Source organism: Taudactylus pleione, unplaced genomic scaffold (assembly GCF_031769625.1).
Source record: "Taudactylus pleione unplaced genomic scaffold, aTauple2 ptg001305l, whole genome shotgun sequence".
In the NCBI taxonomy this organism is placed as follows: domain Eukaryota; kingdom Metazoa; phylum Chordata; class Amphibia; order Anura; family Myobatrachidae; genus Taudactylus; species Taudactylus pleione.
In genome coordinates this window covers 70,822-90,194 of record NW_028285705.1, presented here as the reverse complement: position 1 = coordinate 90,194, position 19,373 = coordinate 70,822, and the positions used below count along the sequence as shown (strand labels likewise).

Below are 19,373 nucleotides of genomic sequence, written 5' to 3'. Positions count from 1 at the left end.
AGGAAGGGTCTAATCCTGGAAATATTTTTTAGGTGGAGACGAGAGGACTGCGAGAGGTGCTGAATGTGCGGTTTAAATGAGAGCGCACTTTGGGGCTAGAGGAGATAGTTGGGCCATCAATGGATAATGAAATTGTGGGAAGTGAGGTAATGGAAGAGGGTGGGAAGATGATCAGCTCAGTCTTAGACATGTTAAGTTTAAGAAAGCACTGGGACATCCATGAAGAGACAGCAGAGAGACAATTGGAGATACGGGTAAGGAGCGAGGGGGAGAGCTCAGGGGTGGAAAGGTAGATCTGAGTATCATCAGCATAGAGATGATATTGGAGGTCAAAAGAGTTTATGAATTCACCTAGGATGTGTATAGGGAGAAAAGGAGAGGTCCAAGAACAGAACCTTGGTGAACTCCTACTGTTAGTGGAAGTTGGGAAGAGGAGTCATGAGAGGACACAGAGAAGGAACGATCAGAGAGGTAAGAGGAAAGCCAGGAGAGGGCAGTGTCACGTAAACCGAGAGAGTAAAGGATTTGCAGGAGGAAAGGGTGGTCCACAGTGTCAAATGCAGCAGAGAGGTCAAGGAGAATGAGCAGAGAGTAGTGGCCCTTGGATTTGGCAGCAAGGAGGTCATTGCTGACTTTTGTGAGGGCAGTTTCAGTGGAGTGGAACGAACGGAAGCCAGACTGAAATGAGTCAATGAGGGAGGAAAGGAAGGTGGTAAGGTGGTTGTAGACAATACGCTCAAGGAGTTTGGAAGCAAAAGGGAGGAGAGAGATGGGTCGGTAGTTGGAGAGTATGTTAGGATCAAGGGTAGGTTTTTTAAGAATGGGGGAGACAAGGGCATGTTAAACATAAAGTACGGATAGAATAAAATTATATCGGGAGTAATAAGTAACCCCCTATCAACTGAATTAGGAGACTAATAACATAATTCTCAATCAATTAGCTGAATGATCAATAATTGTATATAAGAAGCTATTTAATAACTAGGTACGTGGAAGCACTGCTCCCTAAGGGGAAGATATTAAACACTATTTCTATATACATACACTAAAATTATTTTAATATTTTGCTGCTGATTGTACTTATTTTAAGCATTCTTTAAATAAAAGTTATGTTTTAGTGATACTAATTATTACACAAATAAGAAATCTATGTATGTTATTAGGGGATTAGTGCACCAAGGGAGAAAATCCCCTGTTTATTTCTTTATTTCTTTCCTGTCTTGTATCAATCACACTGGCGTCAGGATGGCGATCGCGCAGATCCCCTAGTGCTGATGCAGTAAGGGCAGAGCTGAATATAATACAGTCATTATTCTAGCGCTCTATCCGTGATGTCATATACCTCTCTCTACTGCCGCCACCCGTGGTAAAAACAAAGGGCCCACAGGACCCCCAGCGCTGTCTCACAATTGCGGCACAGACTGCCACGCGACACAGACTGCCATGCAGCTAGCTGGTCTCCCCCTGCTTCTAGCGGCATGCAGTCAGAACATCGGTGGGCGCTAACCCAACACTGACATCCTAACATGGGACTAAAGATAGGCTTCGAAATCCCGACGCCTATCATTAGCCCCACTACTAAATCCAGACACCCGGCATTACCGAACAAGGGTAAGCCATCTAGCCGTGGGGGGGGGGTTAGCTTCTATGACCCACAGGGGGACTTAGTGTTAGGCACCACTAGGGGGAAGGGGAAGGTTAGGCACCACTAGGGGGGAGGTTAGGGTTAGGCACCACTAGGGGGGAGGTTAGGGTTAGGCACCACTAGGAGGGAGGTTAGGGTTAGGCACCACTAGGGGGGAGGTTAGGGTTAGGCACCACTAGGGGGGAGGTTAGTGTTAGGCACCACTAGGGGGGAGGTTAGGGTTAGGCACCACTAGGGGGGAGGATAGGGTTAGGCACCACTAGGGGGGAGGTTAGGGTTAGGCACCACTAGGGGAAGGCGAAGGTTAGGCACCACTAGGGGGGAGGTTAGGGTTAGGCACCACTAGGAGGGAGGATAGTGTTAGGAACCACTAGGGGGGAGGTTAGGGTTAGGCACCACTAGGGGGGAGGTTAGGGTTAGGCACCACTAGGGGGGAGGTTAGTGTTAGGCACCACTAGGGGGGAGGTTAGGGTTAGGCACCACTAGGGGGGAGGTTAGGGTTAGGCACCACTAGGGGGGAGGTTAGGGTTAGGCACCACTAGGGGGGAGGTTAGGGTTAGGCACCACTAGGAGGGAGGTTAGGGTTAGGAACCACTAGGGGGAAGGGGGAAGGGGGAAGGGGAAGGTTAGGCACCACTAGGGGGGAGGTTAGGGTTAGGCACCACTAGGGGGGAGGTTAGGGTTAGGCACCACTAGGAGGGAGGTTAGTGTTAGGAACTACTAGGGGGAAGGGGAAGGTTAGGCACCACTAGGGGGGAGGTTAGGGTTAGGCACCACTAGGAGGGAGGTTAGTGTTAGGAACCACTAGGGGGGAGGTTAGGGTTAGGCACCACTAGGGGGGAGGTTAGGGTTAGGCACCACTAGGGGGGAGGTTAGTGTTAGGCACCACTAGGGGGGAGGTTAGGGTTAGGCACCACTAGGGGGGAGGTTAGGGTTAGGCACAACTAGGGGAAGGCAAAGGTTAGGCACCACTAGGAGGGAGGATAGTGTTAGGAACCACTAGGGGGGAGGTTAGGGTTAGGCACCACTAGGGGGGAGGTTAGGTTAGGCACCACTAGGGGGGAGGTTAGGGTTAGGCACCACTAGGGGGGAGGTTAGGGTTAGGCACCACTAGGGGGGAGGTTAGTTTTAGGCACCACTAGGGGGGAGGTTAGGGTTAGGCACCACTAGGGGGGAGGTTAGGGTTAGGCACCACTAGGGGGGAGGTTAGGGTTAGGCACCACTAGGGGGGAGGTTAGGGTTAGGCACCACTAGGGGAAGGCGAAGGTTAGGCACCACTAGGGGGGAGGTAAGGGTTAGGCACCACTAGGGGGGAGGTTAGGGTTAGGCACCACTAGGAGGGAGGATAGTGTTAGGAACCACTAGGGGGGAGGTTAGGGTTAGGGACCACTAGGGGGGAGGTTAGGGTTAGGCACCACTAGGGGGGAGGTTAGGGTTAGGCACCACTAGGGGGGAGGTTAGGGTTAGGCACCACTAGGAGGGAGGTTAGTGTTAGGAACCACTAGGGGGGAGGTTAGGGTTAGGCACCACTAGGGGGTTGGTTAGGGTTAGGCACCACTAGGGGGGAGGTTAGGGTTAGGCACCACTAGGGGGGAGGTTAGGGTTAGGCACCACTAGGGGGGAGGTTAGGGTTAGGCACCACTAGGAGGGAGGTTAGTGTTAGGCACCACTAGGGGAGAGGTTAGGGTTAGGCACCACTAGGGGAGAGGTTAGGGTTTGCCACCACAAATTGAGGAACCGGCATTACATACAGATCACATTCTCTTCTAGCAACAAAATATATTTGTAGTGTAACCTTAGCGATCTAGTAGTCTCTTCAAAGATTGGGTTCTGGAGCATATATCACATAAACTAATAAGGGAATAATAATAATGTATGTATAATAGAAGTACAATGCTTATTTATTACATAGACAAATGTGTTGCAATTTGAAGTAAAAGGGAAAACTTACAGAATATAACATACAGCCTGCAGTGCCATTCTCTATCCTAGACGTGCCATGCTGGTAATTGAACCGCCACAGCCGCTGAAGTGTTCTACATGCAGTAGCTGAATGCCAAAAATGTCTAGAAAGGTTTATGGCCACAGACAGCATCTCCTGCATGCCCCTGTCATTTTTTTTTAAATGTGGAGCTCAACTGGGGCAAGGATTGAGGTGAATGGTTAAAATATTATTTGTAAATGCCTCCCCTCCTCCCTCATAAATTTGCTTCGGAATCAAAAACTTAAATTAAAATTTTCTACGGAGCAACCTTTCCTTTCCCTGCCTTCAACTACATACATACTCCATCTCCCTCAGGCCTCTTGGTAAATAAAAACATTTGTTTCCTGATGTGCCATGTTGGAAGTTGAACTGCCACAGCCGCTAAAATCTTCGACATGTGGTTGCTGAATGCCGAAAATGTCCAGATAAGTTTATGGCCAAAAACAGCATCTTCTGCATACCTTTTTAATTTAAAAAAATATTCTGAACCACCAAGTTGATTTTGTGTGCAAAACATGGGACATATTGTTCACCCAAGCTCTCCCCCTCCTCCCTCATAAAATTGCTTCAGAATAAAAAAATTAAATAAAATTTACTACGAATCAACCCTTCCTTTCCCTGCCTTCAACTACATACATACTCCATCTCCCTCTGGCCTCTTGATTAATGAAAACATATATGTTTCCTGATGTGCCATGTTGGAAGTTGAACTGCCACGTGTTAGTGCCGCCCACTGCTGCCGCTTAACTTAGTCAGCCAGCTGGCTAGGTGCAACTTTTTGGCCTAAACTGGATGAAAACAATTTTGAGAGCTGCGAGGTGGTCAAAATTGACTGGAAACGAGTGGAAATTAATATTATTGAGGTTAAGAATACTGTAGGAACAAATAAAATCCTAAATGATGTGATTTTAGCTGTTTTTATCAATTAAAAAAAAAAAAATCAGATCCAAAACCAAAACAATCAGTGCGGTTCTGGCAAATCCAAATCCAGATCCAAATAATGAAGTAGATACAGATCCAATACCACAACACATGGGTAGAGGCACATCTCTAATTTAAATGTGGAGCGCTGAAAACTTAATTGGACCCAGCTGAGTGTACAGTAATTTAGTAATTAAAGCTGCTTTGAATAGAGAAAGGTGCGAGAAGTCCGGTGATGTCTTATGAAGGTTCTGTGAGAGAACAAAACGCGGTGACAGGAGGATCCTACGTTTGCTATACAGAATGACTGACATAGACCTAATGTACTAATATCACCCAACAGAACCATTTTGTATTTCATCCCAGATCTTAATATACATTACACTGTACATGCTAAGTGATAAATGTCATCTACTAATCCAGTTGTTTGGGGTCTGTGCATGCGCAGAACGGGTCCCGCGGTATCGCCCGCAGACCCCTCGAGCCGCGGTATGAGTGACCTGCTGCAGCATTTGGAGGGCGGAGCAGGGGTGTGCCCAGGCTGCGTTCATGGAAACAGGGACGCGTTGCTCCCATTTACTCAGACTGGCCTGTGCTGTCACCATTGCGACTGATGGGCGTGATAATGATCTGAGGCAGCGTCTACGGATGCTGCACTCAGATCGCTATTGCCGTCTGGAGGCGTGTGCTTCCTATAGGAGTCTCCGGCGGCATTTATTTATGTGCTGGACGCTATTCCGCAGCCGCGTCCCTACAGATGTACATTATCGCCCGGACCGGAATCACAAAGCGGATATTAATTATCCCTTATTATAGCGCAGTCAGTTCTTGGGTTGGTGCGCTAATTCCTATAGGCAGACTAGCGCCTGGCCTGTAATGACTAACATCTGAATTGGGGGATTATTTACATATATTTGTACATTTTAATATATATATATATATCTCTATCTCTCTCTCTCTCTCTCTCTATATATGTATGTAAGTAATATATATATATATATATATATATATATATAGCGCCGGGAGTAGAAGCAGCCAGTGAGTGATCACTGTTTTGCTTTACGCTTTTCCTTTTTGTCCTGTGGATATATAAATATATATAATATAACCATGTGATGATACAGGACATCTTACTTGCAGACACATATAAAAATCACTTTGCAAAGGACATATATTATCATATAATACTGATTGAAGGAGAAGCAGGTACTCACTGTAGGGACTGGCCTCCTCCTTGGTCCCTGATATTGTCCCATCGGGCAGATATTGCAGGTAATAGCCCATACGGCAGTACAGGCGGGTGACAATCCCTTTCAGTTGCGGCTCTGGAAGACAAGTGAGATATTATACAGTAACCTGGATCCGGTCCCTTCATCTCCCAGCTAATCACTCTGCTCCTCGTCTTCTCTCTGCCCCTGACCTCCTTCTCTCATCACTTTCTCCCCCAGGACAATATATTTCATCTATTATACTGACAGCTCAGTACCCCAGAAACACAGCAGTGTGCTCAATGACAGAGCTGTGTGTGTGTGAGGTCAGTACAGGAATAGCAGAGAGATACAGGACAGGATGGAGGTGTAGTGACAGAGCTTGTGTGTGTGAGGTCAGTACAGGAATAGCAGAGAGATACAGGACAGGGTGGAGGTGTAATGACAGAGCTGTGTGTGTGTGGTCAGTACAGGAATAGTACAGAGATACAGGACAGGATGGAGGTGTAGTGACAGCTGTGTGTGAGGGGTCAGTACAGGAATAATAGAGAGATACAGGACAGGATGGAGGTGCAGTGACACATGTGTGTGTGTGGTCAGTACAGGACTAGTAGAGAGATACAGGACAGGATGGAGGTGTAGTGACAGCTGTGTGTGTGGGGTCAGTACAGGAATAGTAGAGAGATACAGGACAGGATGGAGGTGTAGTGACAGAGCTGTGTGTGTGTGTGTGGGGTCAGTACAGGAATAGTAGAGAGATACAGGACAGGATGGAGATGTAGTGACAGAACTGTGTGTGGGGTAAGTACAGGAATAGTAGAGAGATACAGGACAGGATGGAGGTGTAGTGACAGAGTTGTGTGTGTGAGGTCAGTACAGGAATAGTAGAGACATACAGGACAGGATGGAGGTGTAGTGACAGAGCTGTGTGTGAGGTCAGTAAAGGAATAGTAGAGAGATACAGGACAGGATGGAGGTGTAGTGACAGAACTGTGTGTGTGTGTGGTCAGTACAGGAATAGTAGAGAGATACAGGACAGGATGGAGATGTAGTGACAGAACTGTGTGTGGGGTCAGTACAGGAATAGTAGAGAGATACAGGACAGGATGGAGGTGTAGTGACAGAGTTGTGTGTGTGAGGTCAGTACAGGAATAGTAGAGAGATACAGGACAGGATGGAGGTGTAGTGACAGAGCTGTGTGTGGGGTCAGTACAGGAATAGTACAGAGATACAGGACAGGATGGAGGTGTAGTGACAGCTGTGTGTGAGGGGTTAGTACAGGAATAGTAGAGAGATACAGGATAGGATGGAGGTGCAGTGACAGATGTGTGTGTGAGGTCAGTACAGGAATAGTAGAGAGATACAGGACAGGATGGAGGTGTAGTGACAGAGCTGTGTGTGGGGTCAGTGCAGGAATAGTAGAGAGATACAGGACAGGACGGAGGTGTAGTGACAGAGCTGTGTGTGGGGTCAGTACAGGAATAGTAGAGAGATTCAGGACAGGATGGAGGTGTAGTGACAGAGCTGTGTGTGTGAGGTCAGTACAGGAATAGTAGAGAGATACAGGACAGGATGGAGGTGTAGTGACAGAGCTGTGTGTGTGTGTGGTCAGTACAGGAATAGTAGAGAGATACAGGACAGGATGGAGGTGTAGTGACAGAGCAGTGTGTGTGAGGTCAGTACAGGAATAGTAGAGAGATACAGGACAGGATAGATGTGTAGTGACAGAGCTGTGTGTGTGTGTGTGGTCAGTACAGGAATAGTAGAGAGATACAGGACAGGATGGAGGTGTAGTGACAGAGCTGTGTGTGAGATCAATACAAGAATAGTAGAGAGATACAGGACAGGATGGAGGTGTAGTGACAGAGCTGTGTGTGTGGGGTCAGTACAGGAATAGTAGGGAGATACAGGACAGGATGGAGGTGTAGTGACAGAGCTGTGTGTGTGAGGTCAGTACATGAATAGTAGAGAGATACAGGACAGGATGGAGGTGTAGTGACAGAGTTGTGTGTGTGTGTGGTCAGTACAGGAATAATAGAGATACTGGACAGGATAGAGGTGTAGTGACAGAGCTGAGTGTGTGGGGTCAGTACAGGAATAGTAGGGAGATACAGGACAGGATGGAGGTGTAGTGACAGAGCTGTGTGTGTGAGGTCAGTACATGAATAGTAGAGAGATACAGGACAGGATGGAGGTGTAGTGACAGAGCTGTGTGTGTGTGTGGTCAGTACAGGAATAGTAGAGAGATACAGGACAGGATGGAGGTGTAGTGACAGAGCTGTGTGTGTGAGGTCAGTACAGGAATAGTAGAGAGATACAGGACAGGATGGAGGTGTAGTGACAGAGCTGTGTGTGTGAGGTCAGTACAGGAATAGTAGAGAGATACAGGACAGGATGGAGGTGTAGTGACAGAGCTGTGTGTGTGTGTGAGGTCAGTACAGGAATAGTAGAGAGATACAGGACAGGATGGAGGTGTAGTGACAGAGCTGTGTGTGAGATCAATACAAGAATAGTAGAAAGATACAGGACAGGATGGAGGTGTAGTGACAGAGCTGTGTGTGTGGGGTCAGTACAGGAATAATAGAGATACTAGACAGGATAGAGGTGTAGTGACAGAGCTGAGTGTGTGGGGTCAGTACAGGAATAGTAGGGAGATACAGGACAGGATGGAGGTGTAGTGACAGAGCTGTGTGTGTGAGGTCAGTACAGGAATAGTAGAGAGATACAGGACAGGATGGAGGTGTAGTGACAGAGCTGTGTGTGAGGTCAATACAAGAATAGTAGAGAGATACAGGACAGGATGGAGGTGTAGCGACAGAGCTGTGTGTGTGTGGTCAGTACAGGAATAGTAGAGAGATACAGGACAGGATGGAGGTGTAGTGACAGAGCTGTGTGTGTGTGTGTGAGGTCAGTACAGGAATAGTAGAGAGATACAGGACAGGATGGAGGTGTATTGACAGAGCTGTGTGTGTGTGTGTGTGTGAGGTCAGTACAGGAATAGTAGAGAGATACAGGACAGGATGGAGGTGTAGTGACAGAGCTGTGTGTGTGTGTGTGAGGTCAGTACAAGAATAGTAGAGAGATACAGGACAGGATGGAGGTGTAGTGACAGAGCTGTGTTTGTGGGGTCAGTATAGGAATAGTAGAGAGATACAGGACAGGATGGAGGTGTAGTGACAGAGCTGTGTGTGGGGTCAGTATAGGAATAGTAGAGAGATACAGGACAGGATAGAGGTGTAGTGACAGAGCTGAGTGTGTGGGGTCAGTACAGGAATAGTAGGGAGATACAGGACAGGATGGAGGTGTAGTGACAGAGCTGTGTGTGTGTGTGGTCAGTACAGGAATAGTAGAGAGATACAGGACAGGATGGAGGTGTAGTGACAGAGCTGTGTGTGTGTGTGTGAGGTCAGTACAGGAATAGTAGAGAGATACAGGACAGGATGGAGGTGTAGTGACAGAGCTGTGTGAGGTCAGTACAGGAATAGAAGAGAGATACAGGACAGGATGGAGGTGTAGTGACAGAGCTGTGTGTGTGGGGTCAGTACAGGAATAGTAGTGAGATACAGGACACGATGAAGGTGTAGTGACAGAGTTGTGTGTGTGGGGTCAGTACAGGGATAGTAGAGAGATACAGGACAGGATGGAGGTGTAGTGACAGAGCTGTGTGTGTGTGAGGTCAGTACAGGAATAGTAGGGAGATACAGGACAGGATGGAGGTGTAGTGATAGAGCTGTGTGAGGTCAGTACAGGAATAGTAGAGAGATACAGGACAGGATGGAGGTGTAGTGACAGAGCTGTGTGTGTGAGGTCAGTACAGGAATAGTAGAGAGATACAGGACAGGACGGAGGTGTAGTGACAGAGCTGTGTGTGTGTGAGGTCAGTACAGGAATAGTAGAGAGATACAGGACAGGATGGAGGTGTAGTGACAGCTGTGTGTGTGAGGTCAGTACCGGAATAGTAGAGAGATACAGGGCAGGACGGAGGTGTGTGTGTGGGGTCAGTACAGGAATAGTAGAGAGATACAGGACAGGACGGAGGTGTTGTGACAGAGCTATGTGTGTGGGGTCAGTACAGGAATAGTAGAGAGATACAGGGCAGGACGGAGGTGTGTGTGTGGGGTCAGTACAGGAATAGTAGAGAGATACAGGACATGATGGAGGTGTTGTGACAGTGTTGTGTGTGTGGGGTCAGTACAGGAATAGTAGAGAGATACAGGACAGGACGGAGGTGTAGTGACAGAGCGGTGTGTGTGGGGTCAGTACAGGAATAGTAGGTGGCTACAGGACAGGACGGAGGTGTAGTGACAGAGCTGTGTGTGTGGGGTAAGTACTGGAATAGTAGAGTGATACAGGACATGATGGAGGTGTTGTGACAGTGCTGTGTGTGTGGGGTCAGTACAGGAATAGTAGAGAGATACAGGACAGGACGGAGGTGTAGTGACAGAGCGGTGTGTGTGGGGTCAGTACAGGAATAGAAGGTGGCTACAGGACAGGACGGAGGTGTAGTGACAGAGCTGTGTGTGGTCAGTACAGGAATAGTAGAGAGATACAGGACAGGATGGAGGTGTACTGACAGAGCTGTGTGTGTGTGAGGTCAGTACAGGAATAGTAGAGAGATACAGGACAGGATGGAGGTGTAGTGACAGAGCTGTGTGTGTGGGGTCAGTACAGGAATAGTAGAGAGATACAGGACAGGATGGGGGTGTAGTGACAGAGCTGTGTGTGTGGGAGGTCAGTACAGGAATAGTAGAGAGATACAGGACAGGATGGAGGTGTAGTGACAGCTGTGTGTGGGGTCAGTACAGGAATAGTAGAGAGATACAGGACAGGATGGAGGTGTAGTGACAGAGCTGTGTGTGTGGGAGGTCAGTACAGGAATAGTTGAGAGATACAGGACAGGATGGAGGTGTAGCGACAGAGCTGTGTGTAGAGGGTCAGTACAGGAATAGTAGAGAGATACAGGACAGGACGGAGGTGTAGTGACAGAGCTGTCTGTAGAGGGTCAGTACAGGAATAGTAGAGAGATACAGGACAGGATGGAGGTGTAGTGACAGAGCTGTGTGTGTGAGGTCAGTACAGGAATAGTAGAGAGATACAGGACAGGATAGATGTGTAGTGACAGAGTTGTGTGTGTGTGGTCAGTACAGGAATAGTAGAGAGATACAGGACAGGATGGAGGTGTAGTGACAGAGCTGTGTGTGTGTGGGGTCAGTACAGGAATAGTAGAGAGATACAGGACAGGATGGAGGTGTAGTGACAGAGCTGTGTGTGTGAGGTCAGTACAGGAATAGTAGAGAGATACAGGACAGGATGGAGGTGTAGTGACAGAGATGTGTGTGTGAGGTCAGTACAGGAATAGTAGAGAGATACAGGACAGGATAGAGGTGTAGTGACAGAGATGTGTGTGTGGGGTCAGTACAGGAATAGAAGGGGGATATTGGGGGTCTTACCAGGGTCTTTGTGGAGAGCTCTTCGCTGACTTCCGCACAGTCTGACTTTGGACACAAGGAAGAGAAGCTGCTTCTGACACAGAGACTTAGTTCCCCGGGGACAGACCTTTCTTGGTGGGGGTGCCGGACGGGTTGCACCTTGGTCTCTCACCTCTCGCTTCTGGCGAATCAAAGAACTGGCGAGAGCAGCCATCTGTGACCCCGAGCCCACCGAGTGCCCCCTGCAATGTGACCGCTGCCCGTCTCACCCTGCGTCTTCCTCTACGTGTACTCTGACCCCATGTATATCTATCCACCTGCTGTGTATCCGTATGTCTGTCTGTCCGTCAGTCTATCCGTCCAAAACCCAGAGTGTCTCTCCAACTCCTTGTCTGTCAGTCCAACACACAGTCCATCTGTCCAGCAGTCACTTGCTGTCCTTCCAATAATTTGTCTGTCTATAAATCAAACACCCAGCCTGTCTGTCTCTCTCACACTCAGTCTGTCTCTCAGCGTGACATCTCTTCCATCCTCCCTGTTCCAGCACTCACTGCATCTCTGTCACCTCGTGTCTAATGTAATCTCGTCTCCTTCTTTCTCCTTCCCAGCGCCCCTCCCTCTGTCCCCCTCAGTCCTGGCTGCACAGACTGAGACATCATCCACTCTCTGTATTTCTCGCAGCTATTGACCGGTCTGAGGAATAGACTCTCTGCTACTCCTGACCTCAAACTCATCTGTGGCTCATGTCAGGCTGACCGCTCGTCCCACCGCAAAATAAGTTTTCAAAGCTGAACGTAAACATAGTGACTTTCTACCCCTATGCAGAGATGGAATTATCATACCCTACATACACCGATACCCGGCTCTGCACCAGTCACACATGTGCCAGGGTTACATCAGGGGTACTTACACCCAGATACACCGACACCCGGCTCTGCACCAGTCACACATGTGCCAGGGTTACATCAGGGGTACTTACACCCAGATACACCGATACCCGGCTCTGCACCAGTCACACATGTGCCAGGGTTACATCAGGCGTATTTACACTAGGGGTGTGCACCGGCCACTTTTCGTGTTTTGGTTTTGGATCTGGATCTTTCTTCATGTTTTGGATCTGGATTGGTTTTGCCAAAACCACCCTTCCGTGTTTTGGGTTCTGGGTTTTGTGTTTTGGATCTGTATTTTTTTTTTTAAAAAGCATAAAAACAGCTAAAATCACAGAATTTGTGGGTTTCTCTGATCCTATGCTATTATTAACCTCAATAACCTTAATTTCCACTCATTTCCAGTCTATTCTGAACACCTCACACCTCACAATAGTGTTTTTATGTCCAAAAGGTTGCACCGAGGTAGCTGGATGACTATGCTAAGCGACACGAGTGGGCGGCACAAACACGTGGCCCATCTAGGAGTGACACTGCAGTGGCAGACAGGATGGCAGTTAGAAAAACTAGGCCCCAAACTGTACATAATGCAAAGAAAAAAAAGAGGTGCAAGATGGAATTGTCCTTGGGCCCTCCCACCCACCCTTATGTTGTATAAACAGGACATGCACACTTTAACAAACCAATCATTTCAGCGCCAGGTTCTGCCACATGACTGTGGCTGAAATGATTGGTTCGTTTGGGCCCCCACAAAACAAGCTGGCAATTAATCTGTCCCTGCACAAACTTGCTCTACCGAGGCAAGATGTCGTCCTCATCCTCCTCATCCACCGATTCCTTGGATAAAACAGGAAAAAGGGATTTAGGTGTCCCTGGACTGCTTACGGTCTTAGCCAAAGTTTCTGAACTTGACAGTAACTTATTATGAACGCGCTGCAGGTGCCGTATAAGGGAGGATGTTCCTAGGTGGTTGACGTCCCTACCCCTACTTATTCCACCTTTACATATGGTACATATGGCAAGACAGTTGTTGTCTGGATTTGGATAGAAATATTGCCAGACCAAAGAGGTGGAATGTTTGGTCTTCTGCCCAGGCATGACCGTGATGGGCTTTTTCATCCCACGGACAACAACTGTCTCCCCCGGAGCCTGATTTAAACAAACCATATCACCATCAGAATCCTCCTCGCCAACTTCCTCCTCAGCGCCAGCTACACCAGTATCCTCATCCTGTTGTACTTCAACAGTGACATCTTCAATTTGCATATCAGCAAGTGGACTGTGGGTGCTCCTTTCAGCACTTGCAGGGGGCGTGCAAATGGTGGAAAGAGCCACCTCTTCCCGTCCAGTGCTGGGAAGGTCAGGCATCGCAACCACCACCACACTTGGACTCTCCTTGGGGATTTGTGATATCTTCTTAGAAAGCACAGTTCTTTGCTGTGCTTTTGCCAGCTTAACTCTTTTGATTTTTTTAGTGGGAGGAGGGCTTCCATCGTCATGTGAAGCTGAACCACTAGTCATGAACATAGGAAAAGACCTTAGCCGTTCCTTGCCACTCCGTGTCGTAAATGGCATATTGGCAAGTTTATGTTTCTCTTCAGATGATTTAAATGTTTTTTTCAAGGTCATTTTCCTAAACTTTGTCATTTGGGATTGTATGTGCCCACTACTATAACATTGGGCATCGGCCTTGGCAGACGATGTTGATGGCATGTTATCGTCTATGTCATGACTAGTGGCAGCAGCTTCAGTACTAGGAGGAAGTGGTTCTTGATCTTTCCCTATTTTATTTTTATCGGAGAAAGTTTGGGCCTCCATTTATGTTATATTGATGTATACGTGCGGCTAAGGCGCACACAAACACAGAAAATATGTTTTTATTTTTGTTGGAGACTAGTGCACTTTGTGGGTTACACCACCCTTTAAGAAATGAGCCAGCTGGCCCTTTACTTATGGGACACAGGCGCACGCTTGGCGCTGCTCCTTTGTTGATGCACGTGCAGCCACAGTGCACACAATTCACAAACACAGAAATTTTTTTTTAATTTTGTTTGGAGTGCACTTTGGGGGTTACAGCACCCTTTAACGGTCAAGCCAGCCGGCCCTTTATTTATGGGACACAGGCGCACGCTTGGCACTACTTTGTTGATGCACGTGCAGCTACTGCGCACACAATTCACAAACACTGAAAAAATATATTTTTTTTTAGCACTTGGGGGGAGCACCCCTGACGGACAGAGCACCCCCTGGATAACACTACAGCACCCCTTTAGGACTGGGACACTGCACAGGACTTTGGAGTGGAAACAGCCCCTATTGACTTTGAAGTAGTGGACACAGCCCCTATGGACAACAGCAGCACAGCACAACACTGCTCTGCACTACACTACACTACACTACACAGCCCTAACTCCCACCCTCCCTCTTCACTGTCCACTGCCGAGTGAGAAAATGGCGCCGACGCGGGTACCTTATATAGGAGCCAGGCGGGAATAGTCGAGCCTGACTCGGATCGGCCTCGGATCGGGGGGCTCGGGGGGGTTCGGATTTCAGAAATCCGAACGCGCTCACCGCTAATTTACACCCAGATACACCGACACCCAGCTCTACACCAGTCACACATGTGCCAGGGTTACATCAGGCGTACGTATACCCAGATACACCGACACCCAGCTCTACACCAGTCACACATGTGCCAGGGTTACATCAGGCGTACGTATACCCAGATACACCGACACCCAGCTCTACACCAGTCACACATGTGCCAGGGTTATATCAGGCGTACGTATACCCAGATACACCGACACCCAGCTCTACACCAGTCACACATGTGCCAGGGTTACATCAGGCGTACGTATACCCAGATACACCGACACCCAGCTCTACACCAGTCACACATGTGCCAGGGTTACATCAGGGGTACTTACACCCAGATACACCGACACCCAACTCTGCACCATTCACACATGTGCCAGGGTTGTACTTACAGCCAGATACACCGACACCCAGCTCTGCACCAGTCACACATGTGCCAGGGTTACATCAGGCGTACTTACACCCACATACACCGACACCCAGATCTACACCAGTCACACATGTGCCAGGGTTACATCAGGCGTACTTACACCCAGATACACCGACACCCAACTCTGCACCAGTCACACATGTGCAAGGGTTACATCAGGGGTACTTACACCCAGATACACCGACACCCGGCTCTGCACCAGTCACACATGTGCCAGGGTTATGTGAGGCGTACTTACACCCAGATACACAGACACCCGACTCTGCACCAGTCACACATGTGCCAGGGTTACATCAGGGGTACTTACACCCAGATACACCGACACCCGGCTCTGCACCAGTCACACATGTGCCAGGGTTACATCAAGCGTACTTACACCCAGAAACACAGACACCCAGCTCTGCACCAGTCACACATGTGCCAGGGTTACATCAGGCGTACTTACACCCACATACACCGACAACCAGCTCTGCACCAGTCACACATGTGCCAGGGTTACATCAGGGGTACTTATACCCAGATACACCGACACACAGCTCTGCACCAGTCACACATGTACCAGGGTTACAACAGGCGTACTTACACCAGATACACCGACACCCAGCTCTGCACCAGTCACACATGTGCCAGGGTATGTCAGGTGTATTAAATTTACACCCAGATACACCAACACCCGGTTCTGCACCAGTCACACATGTGCCAGGGTTACATCAGGGGTACTTACACCCAGATACACCGACACCCAACTCTGCACCATTCACACATGTGCCAGGGTTGTACTTACAGCCAGATACACCAACACCCAGCTCTGCACAATTCACACATGTGCCAGGGTTACGTCAGGGGTACTTATACCCAGATACACCAACACCCAGCTCTGCACCAGCCACACATGTGCCAGGGTTACGTCAGGGGTACTTACACCCAGATACACCGACACCCAGCTCTGCACCAGTCACACATGTGCCAGGGTTACATCAGGCGTACTTACACCCACATACACCGACACCCAGATCTACACCAGTCACACATGTGCCAGGGTTACATCAGGCGTACTTACACCCAGATACACCGACACCCAACTCTGCACCAGTCACACATGTGCAAGGGTTACATCAGGGGTACTTACACCCAGATACACCGACACCCGGCTCTGCACCAGTCACACATGTGCCAGGGTTATGTGAGGCGTACTTACACCCAGATACACAGACACCCGACTCTGCACCAGTCACACATGTGCCAGGGTTACATCAGGGGTACTTACACCCAGATACACCGACACCCGGCTCTGCACCAGTCACACATGTACCAGGGTTACATCAGGCGTACTTACACCCACATACACCGACACCCAGCTCTGCACCAGTCACACATGTGCCAGGGTTACATCAGGGGTACTTACACCAGATACACCGACACCCGGCTCTGCACCAGTCACACGTGCCAGGGTTACATCAGGCGTACTTACACCCAGATACACCGACACCCATCTCTGCACCAGTCACACATGTGCCAGGGTTACATCAGGCGTACTTACACCCACATACACCGACAACCAGCTCTGCACCAGTCACACATGTGCCAGGGTTACATCAGGGGTACTTATACCCAGATACACCGACACACAGCTCTGCACCAGTCACACATGTGCCAGGGTTACATCAGGCGTACTTACACCCAGATACACCGACACCCAGCTCTGCACCAGTCACACATGTGCCAGGGTTGTACTTACAGCCAGATACACCAACACCCAGCTCTGCACAATTCACACATGTGCCAGGGTTACGTCAGGGGTACTTATACCCAGATACACCAACACCCAGCTCTGCACCAGCCACACATGTGCCAGGGTTACATCAGGGGTACTTACACCCAGATACACCGACACCCGGCTCTGCACCAGTCACACATGTGCCAGGGTTACATCAGGGGTACTTACACCCAGATACACGACACCCGGCTCTGCACCAGTCACACATGTACCAGGGTTACATCAGGCGTACTTACACCCACATACACCGACACCCAGCTCTGCACCAGTCACACATGTGCCAGGGTTACATCAGGGGTACTTACACCAGATACACCGACACCCGGCTCTGCACCAGTCACACGTGCCAGGGTTACATCAGGCGTACTTACACCCAGATACACCGACACCCATCTCTGCACCAGTCACACATGTGCCAGGGTTACATCAGGCGTACTTACACCCACATACACCGATACCCATCTCTGCACCAGTCACACATGTGCCAGGGTTACATCAGGCGTACTTACACCCAGATACACCGACACCCAGCTCTGCACCAGTCACACATGTGCCAGGGTTACATCAGGCGTACTTACACCCAGATACACCGACACCCGGCTCTGCACCAGTCACACATGTGCCAGGGTTACATCAGGCGTACTTACACCCAGATACACCGACACCCGGCTCTGCACCAGTCACACATGTGCCAGGGTTACATCAGGGGTACTTACACCCAGAAACACCAACACCCAGCTCTGCACCAGTCACACATGTGCCTGGGTTACATCAGGCGTACTTACACCCAGATACACCGACACCCGGCTCTGCACCAGTCACACATGTGCCAGGGTTACATCAGGCGTACTTACACCCAGATACACCGACACCCAGCTCTGCACCAGTCACACATGTACCAGGGTTACATCAGGGGTACTTATACCAAGATATACACCGACACTCAGCTCTGCACCAGTCACACATATACCAGGGTTACATCAGGCGTACTTACACCCAGATACACCGACACCCGGCTCTGCACCAGTCACACATGTGCCAGGGTTACATCAGGCGTACTTACACCCAGATACACCGACACCCAGATCTACACCAGTCACACATGTGCCAGGGTTACATCAGGTGTACTTACACCCACATACACCGACACCCGGCTCTGCACCAGTCACACATGTGCCAGGGTTACATCAGGCGTATTTACACCCATATACACCGACACCCGGCTCTGCACCAGTCACACATGTGCCAGGGTTACATCAGGTGTATTTACACCCAGATACACCGACACCCGGCTCTGCACCAGTCACACATGTGCCAGGGTTACATCAGGTGTACTTACACCTAGATACACCAACACCCAACGCTGCACCATTCACACATGTGCTAGGGTTACGTCAGGGCTACTTACACCCAGATAAACCGACACCCGGCTCTGCACCAGTCACACTTGTGCCAGGGTTACATCAGGTGTACTTACATCCACATACACCGACACCCGGCTCTGCACCAGTCACACATGTGCCAGGGTTACATCAGGCGTACTTACACCCAGATACACCGACACCCGGCTCTGCACCAGTCACACATGTGCCAGGGTTACATCAGGTGTACTTACACCCACATACACCGACACCCAGCTCTGCACCAGTCACAATATTCCTGTTCTGACTGCACACACCCTGCTGTCACTGCCCCTGCACTCTGTCCCAGATCACCCAGCTCTTCCTGTACTGACTCCATACATTCACATTCTGCGTATGTCTCTGCTGAAAAACATTGCACCTTTTCTCAATTGACACATTTTATTAAAGTGTATTTTCTGGGATGGGCCGGGGGCCAGTTTGGCAGAGGAAGGCTGCACACAAGGACAGACAGGGAGTGCCAGGTTACTGACAGGACGCTGTGCCAACTCCTTCCTCATGCAGTGCAGTCTGTGGGTCAGTCTGTGGGTGAGGCAGCTCCGGGGTCACACTGTATATATCACTTTATTTACATTATGCTGCAGTTACAGAGACTGAGGACATTATGGTGATGTGGACGAGATACAGGGTCTCCCCAATAGTCTTCAGTCCCAGCCTTGTTCCTCAGCAACAGAAGAAGTACCAGACAGGAGAAGTGTTCACGGTATCACATACCTGGAGAGAGAGAGGAGAGAAGACCCCGAGGAGGAGAGAGAGCGGGGGGGGGGGGGGGTGGAGAGCCGACCCAGAGTGATAGAGAGTGGTTGTGTGAGGAAAAGACAGCAAGAGACAGACAGTGGGGTGATTGAGTCGTGCGCCATTTTGCGTAGGGCACCTTGCACACCTGCATGTATGCCAATGGCAGGTAGGGAGTGTAGGGAGCAGTACTTCCGCGTCCTATGACGAGCTCAAGGAGAACTCAGAGCAGAAATGGGGGTCAGGACTGGAAAGTGAAGGGACTGGTTAAAGTAGGCCGAGTGCAGTAATGGCGTGTTCACACCAATGCGGCAACTCATGTGTTTCACGTGCGGAGCCCC

The 19,373-nt window shown here is 49.4% G+C and overlaps 1 protein-coding gene across 1 annotated transcript in view; it reads right to left on the bottom strand.

Moving 5' to 3' along the window:
• The window catches only part of FGF11 (fibroblast growth factor 11), an 86,844-nt gene extending 75,443 nt beyond the window's left edge, over positions 1-11,401 (bottom strand). The window contains exons 1-2 of the mRNA XM_088462994.1: positions 11,209-11,401; positions 5,765-5,875 (exon numbers count right to left, since the gene is read on the bottom strand). Coding sequence (XP_088319120.1) covers positions 5,765-5,875; positions 11,209-11,401 — 304 coding nt within the window. The remainder of the gene's footprint in view (positions 1-5,764; positions 5,876-11,208) is intronic.
• Positions 11,402-19,373: the final 7,972 nt, after the last annotated feature.